The sequence below is a fragment of the Lytechinus pictus genome, unplaced genomic scaffold (genome assembly GCF_037042905.1).
Source record: "Lytechinus pictus isolate F3 Inbred unplaced genomic scaffold, Lp3.0 scaffold_36, whole genome shotgun sequence".
NCBI lineage: Eukaryota > Metazoa > Echinodermata > Echinoidea > Temnopleuroida > Toxopneustidae > Lytechinus > Lytechinus pictus.
The window spans coordinates 38293-45325 of NW_026974156.1; the positions used below are offsets into that span (position 1 = coordinate 38293).

Sequence of the window (7033 nt, forward strand, 5' to 3'; positions counted from 1 at the left end):
AGGACCAAGTCCAAGACTGAATTGAGATCTGATGCTACAGTAAATAACTATAAACTTAAGCTGAGTTTATGCCGTAGTCATATAGCAAGTTGGTCCAGTCAACTGGTCTAAGACTATGCAAGTAGGACCAGGCCTATGAAATTTAGGACCAACAAGAAGGTCCAGGTTTAAAAAAACAGGACTAGGTCTAATCAGTTGTAGGACTATAACTTAGGCCCAAAGTGTTGATCGATTATAGTCTAAGACTTAGCAATTAGGACCAGGACCCAGTGCCTATATTTGCTATGCAATTGAATAACTGCAGCCCCACGACACGGGAGTAGTCCCACATATACCAGTTGTGTGTAGTGATATAGTATTGTCAATCGTTGGACTATATATGTCGTTCTAGCTTTGTTTCAGGTATACAATAATGCTTTGTATAGGCATTATGTACTAAGAAAATAAGCTTTGCTTACGCGCAATTGCAAGATCAAAATCATATTTTATGATCAATAAGTCTTGATATACTTAGTGTTACAGCTACCTATTGTGTAGTCACAATCAAGTTAACAGCTGAATTTTGTACATTTTATATGAAACAAAATTATGGCAAGCCAACATATAGGTAGTGTGCCCAAACTGAGTGATGGGTACAATTTTGACGAATGGCTTGAACTCCTAGAAGCATGGTTTGATGCTAACAATATACAGGATGATGGGAAAAGAAGGGCGATATTTCTGACCAATCTTGGTAGCAAGAGCTATCACATTCTCAGAGCTCTCTTGCAGCCGAGTAAACCAATAGATCAAACATACACAGTATGCAAAACTACGCTTACGTCACACTTCGTACCAAAGCCTACCGAAATTGTTCAGCGCTATAGGTTTTACACTTGTGTGCAAAAGCAAGATGAGTCCATACCGCAATTTGTAGCAAATTTGCGCCAATTAAGCGAAGGCTGTAATTTCAAAGAATTAGATAACATGATTAGGGACCGCTTAGTAGTGGGTTGCCGGGATATCGCAATTCAACGCAAGCTGTTAAGTGAGTCATCCCTAACCTTACAACATGCACTTCAGACCGCCACAGCTATGGAGGTAGCAGACAGAGATGTTGAAAAGCTCAAGGTATTGAGTAAAGGGACCGAGTCACCTACAGTTCAGAAGATGGAGGGCAGAAGCCAGCGTAAACCATTTATGTCCTCATCGCGTAAAAATACACATCAAAGACAGAAGCAGGAAGTGCAGGAAAAGCCAAGCCAAAAGAAAAAGGAAAAACCTGCCTCAAGATGTTGGAGATGTGGTTCAGGTGATCATGGCCAGTCAGCATGTAGATTTAAGGATGAGAAATGCTATCAGTGTTCTCAAGTGGGTCACACCCGCAGCCAGTGTGAGAAGATCAAGCAATACAGATCTAGAAAGAAATATGCAAACCACTTGAATGGTGAGGAAGGTGCAGAACTGATAGAAAACATGCCTAGTGGAGAACTCAGACACCTTAGGGGTGGAATGGTAAACAAGATGGCAAAGTACAGTGAACCGTTCCAGACTAGCCTAAGCCTAAATGGGATCCAAGTTAACTTAGAAATAGACACAGGAAGCCCCTGGACGATGATGTCGCAGCAGGATTTTCATAAACTGGGACATCGAGCTGATGTGAAGCAAGCAAATGTTTCCTTGAAAACATACACAGAGTCATCAGTACCAATCATTGGTGAGGCAATGGTAGAAGTCAAGTTTGATGCCAGCCAACCACCAAAGAATTTGACACTTCTTGTAGTTGAGAAAGGTGTTGCGTTACTGGGCCGAGACTGGATGCAAGCCGCACCAGAAGGAATCTACAGATTCCTACAGAATCGCCTCAACCTTCAAACACATGTTTCCAACAATCCAGAAACCGTGCATAAGATACAAGCTACCTTACAAGACATGTTAGTGAAGCACAAGCAAGTGTTTGACTGTTCAAAAGTTGGTAAACTTGAAGGCTACCAGGCAAAGGTGCATCCTCAAGATGATGGAGATAAAGCCAGGTTCTACAAAGCTGCACCAGTCCCATATGCAATGCGCCAGAAAATTGACGAAGCCATCGATGAGCTACAGGACCAAGGCGTGATTGAGCCGGTGAAGTTTGCTGATTACGCATGTCCTATCGTAGTGGTGAAGAAACCAAATGGTAAAGTCCGCATCTGTGGCAACTATAAGTTGACAGCAAATAAAGTTCTAAGGGTGGAACGGTACCCAATTCCGTCGCTCCAGGATATGCTCCAGGACTTAGGTGGAGGTCAACAGTTCAGCAAGCTTGACCTTTCACATGCATACCACCAGATAGAACTTGATGAACAAGCAAGGAAGTACACCACAGTAAATACACACAGAGGACTTTTTCAGTACACTAGGTTACCCTTTGGTATAGCCACAGCCCCTGCGCTCTTCCAAAGAGCAATGGAGTCACTCTTAGCTGACATACCAATGTGTCGCCCGTACCTAGATGATATTATAGTTAGCGGGAAGACAGATGAAGAACACATTGCCAACTTGCAAGCTGTACTGCATTGCCTAGAGAGTAATGGACTTCGACTGAAAAGGGAAAAGTGTGAGTTCATGATGGACTCGGTGGAGTTCCTTGGCCACAAGCTGGATCAACATGGAGTTAGCCCACTCCCAGACAAGATAGAAGCCATAAAGAAGACTCCAAGACCACAGAACCAGAGTCAACTACAGGCATACCTAGGACTTCTTGGCTACTATCGGAAGTTTATACCAAATTTGACCAAAGAGATTGCCCCACTAATAACACTGTTGAAGGCAGAGTATGCTTCAGTTCCAAAGAAGCCGGGAGACCGGAACAAAGCAGATCCAAACCTGAAGTGGGGAGGAGACCAAGAAAGAGCCTTCCAGAAGTCAAAGGAACTGGTTCAGAGTGACACAGTGTTGACACACTATGACCCCAGTAAGCCTTTGTTGTTGCAATGTGATGCAAGCCCCTATGGTCTAGGTGTAGTCCTCAGCCATGTAGGAACAGACGGTCTAGAGCAGCCCATTTCGTTTGCATCACGCACGCTCACCAGAAGTGAAGCAAATTACGCCCGATATGAAAAAGAAGGACTCTCTGTCATTTTCGGTGTAAAGAAATTTCACAAGTACCTGTACGGAAGACGATTTACAATCGTCACAGACCACAAGCCGCTGTTAGGCATATTCGGTGACACCAAACCTGCAAGCCCCATGGCCTCTGCAAGGTTAGCCAGGTGGCACATGATCCTCTCAGCCTACGAATATGACATCATATACAAGGAAGGTAAACAGCACCAGAATGCAGACGCCCTATCACGCCTACCCTTGGCAGATGATCAAACAGTGTGGTCGCATCAGAGTCTTGCAGAGCTGGATGAGCAGCCTCCAGTTCAAATCAACATGCTGGATATTTACACAAGGCCAGTTGAAGCCGATGAAGTCAGAAGAATCACCAAAAGGGATCCTGTTCTCGCAAGAGTAACAGCCTATGTGATGAATGGATGGCCAAACCCCAAGAACGTTCCACCAGAGCTCAAAGCCTTTGCGCAGAAGAAGGAGGAACTCTCGATTGAGGATGACATCATATTATGGGGGCATAGAGTGGTCATTCCAGACAACAAGCAAATGAGACAAAGGATCCTTGATGAACTTCATGGGACTCATCCAGGCATAGTCAAGATGAAAGCACTTGCACGATCCTTTGTATGGTGGCCAGGCATCGACAAAATGTTGGAAGAGAAGGTGAAGACCTGTACAACTTGTCAGGAGCACCAGCGAAGCCCACCACCTGCCCCTATCCACCCATGGGAGTTCCCAGAACGTCCCTGGAGTAGGATCCACATCGATTACGCCTACATCGATAACCAGAACGTGCTGATTGTTGTTGACGCATACACCAAGTGGATTGAAGCTATTAGAGTAGCACACGCCACTGCAGCTGCTACAGTCACTGCCATGCGACGCCTTTTTGCAACGTATGGTATTCCAGAAACAGTCGTAAGTGACAACGGCACCCAGTTTGTCTCTGAAGACTTTTCGAACTTCCTGTTCAACAACAATGTAGAACATGTGCAAACAGCCCCAAAACACCCTTCCAGCAATGGCCTTGCGGAAAGGGCTGTGCAAACCTTGAAAAGTGGAGTGAAGAAAACCAGTGGAACATCATTGGAGATGCGCATCCAAGTATTCCTGATGACCTATCGGATAACTCCACAAGGAACTACCATGAAAACACCAAGTGAACTAATGTTCAAAAGGAGGATCAGAAGTAGAATGGATCATGTCCGTCCGAACCTGCACAAGTCGGTTCAGAAGCAGCAATCTGCAATGAAACAGGCGGCAGACAAGCGCTCAAAGATGAGACAGTTCAAGTTGAATGATACTGTCTTGGTGAAGAACTTTGCAGCCGGACCAACTTGGCTCAGAGGAATAGTAACCGAAACACTCAATGAAGTCATGTACGTGATAGAGTTACAGGATGGTAGAGAGGTACGCCGCCATGTGGATCACATTAGACTTTACACTATATCGCATGGAAATGATCATGACAAGGAAGAAATGCCTGATCAGAACACCAATCTACAACCAGAGATTCTGATTCAACAGACGCAGTATCCAAGCCAGACAACAGAAAATCCCAATATGGCACCTAGTACTAGCGAATCCTTAATTTCAAACACTGAACAGAGTATCGCTGATACTACAGCCATGTCACAGCAGGTCCAAACAGAGTCACTAAGTGATTCTGATGGAGCTGTCATGCCAAACATGCCAAATTCTAAAGTCATGTCAGAAAGACGAATGTCCAACCGGAAGTCAAAGACACCCTCAAAGTTAAGAGATTTCATTGTATATCATTAAAGCTATACACGATAGCAGCTAAAAAAAAAAGGGAAAAGCTGTTAACATGATTGTAAATAGTTGTTGGATATACAGTTAGGTGAAACACTTATAGCCACGTTAGAAGGCTTCTAGTTGGTATTGATACTAATTTGTAAAGAAAAAGAAAGAGGTATGTTGTAAATTGGTAATTCAATTTGATAGTTGAATGATTAAAAAAAAAATAATAATAGAGGGTGGAGAGAAGAATGAAGTTCTATAGGTAGAGAGAAAAAGTGTTACCTTTAAATTTGATATGGAGGAAAATAATGACAATCACAAGTGTTGTAATCTTGAAAGTTTGCTTATTGGAGAAATATGAAAAGCACATAACTCGCATTGTATATAGTAAACTAGTCTGACATTTAGATTTTAGCCGTTATATGAGTCGTGAAAATTGTAGTTGGAGTCATTCACGAGATATTATTTATTGATGCAAACACATTTATGCAAACTTATTCATATATAAGGTTTAGTATATGATACAGTCTTGAGGATTACATTATTATTATATCCTGATTCATGTGATAAGAGTCACACAGTTTATGCTAGTGAACAATTAACAGATAAAACAATGAAGTAAAATGCCACCTGTAGCTATTTCTTTATAAAGTGAGATTTAGGATGAAGTATATTCAAAGAGGATAGTTTGAAATAGCCATGTATGTTTAATTGATTATGGTTAATTGTTGAGTAAGCAAAGTATTATGGCGAAGTTTAGCCTAGCATGCCTAGTTTAGTATTACTGTTATCTGGTTACAAGTTATACAGTGTTACTTGTTGTATTTAGTGTTATACATGGGTAGTGAATGTATTACATTAGCCAGTTGAAATGAAGCAGGATATGCTCCCAATTAAAAGGGGAGGAATGTGATGTATGAACTGAAGACTAACGACGCGAGCTTCATGTGCAGCCTTGTACGCATGCGCGAGAGAGAGCAAGATGGCGTAACATTAAATGGCAGACACTACTCTACATCGCTGTGCTATTATCTCATTATTATGTATCCCTTTAAGAACCACAACACAAGAACATAACAAAATCTCAACGGATCTTCTTTATCTTCTGAATATTGATGCGTTTGGATGTTAGAAGACCCCACGGAGCGAAGACGGCTGATTTGGGGGGGGTTTCGGAGGCAAGGAAAAATCATTTTGGTCGTAATTTGGACCAGTCGCGGATAGGGCGAAAGATAAATCTCAACGGATCTTCTTTATCTTCTGAATATTGATGCGTTTGGATGTTAGAAGACCCCACGGAGCGAAGACGGCTGATTTGGGGGGGGGGGGGTTTCGGGGGCAAATTTGGAAAAATCATTTTGGTCATAATTTGGACCAGTCGCAGATAGGGCGAAAGACTAAATCTCAACGGATCTTCTTTATCTTCTGAATATTGATGCGTTTCAATGTTAGAAGACCCCACGGAGCAAAGACGGCTGATTTGGGGGGGGGTTTCGGGGGCAAATTTGGAAAAATCATTTTGGTCATAATTTGGACCAGTCGCGGATAGGGCGAAAGACTAAATCTCAACGGATCTTCTTTATCTTCTGAATATTGATGCGTTTGGATGTTAGAAGACCCCACGGAGCGAAGACGGCTGATTTGGGGGGGGTTTCGGGGGCAAATTTGGAAAAATCATTTTGGTCATAATTTGGACCAGTCGCGAATAGGGCGAAAGACTAAATCTCAACGGATCTTCTTTATCTTCTGAATATTGATGCGTTTGGATGTTAGAAGACCCCACGGAGCGAAGACGGCTGATTTGGGGGGGGGGTTTCGAGGGCAAATTTGGAAAAATAATTTTGGTCATAATTAGGACCAGTCGCGGATAGGGCGAAAGACTAAATCTCAACGGATCTTCTTTATCTTCTCAATATTGATGCGTTTGGATGTTAGAAGACCCCACGGAGCGAAGACGGCTGATTTGGGGGGGGTTTCGGGGGCAAATTTGGAAAAATCATTTTGGTCATAATTTGGACCAGTCGCGGATAGGGCGAAAGACTAAATCTCAACGGATCTTCTTTATCTTCTGAATATTAATGCGTTTGGATGTTAGAAGACCCCACGGAGCGAAGACGGCTGATTTGGGGGGGGTTTCGGGGGCAAATTTGGAAAAATCATTTTGGTCATAATTTGGACCAGTCGCGGATAGGGCAAA

At 42.9% G+C, this 7033-nt stretch overlaps 1 protein-coding gene across 1 annotated transcript; it reads left to right on the top strand.

Moving 5' to 3' along the window:
- The first annotated feature begins 966 nt into the window (after positions 1-966).
- Positions 967-4857, top strand: LOC129282923 (uncharacterized protein K02A2.6-like). Its single transcript, XM_054918778.2, has one exon. It carries the CDS (start codon positions 967-969, stop codon positions 4855-4857), a length of 3891 nt encoding a protein of 1296 aa, XP_054774753.2.
- Positions 4858-7033: the final 2176 nt, after the last annotated feature.

What these genes read in the sequence shown, in the direction of transcription:
- LOC129282923 (XM_054918778.2), top strand. Translation starts at nt 967, where the DNA reads ATGATTAGGGACCGCTTAGTAGTGGGTTGCCGGGATATCGCAATTCAA.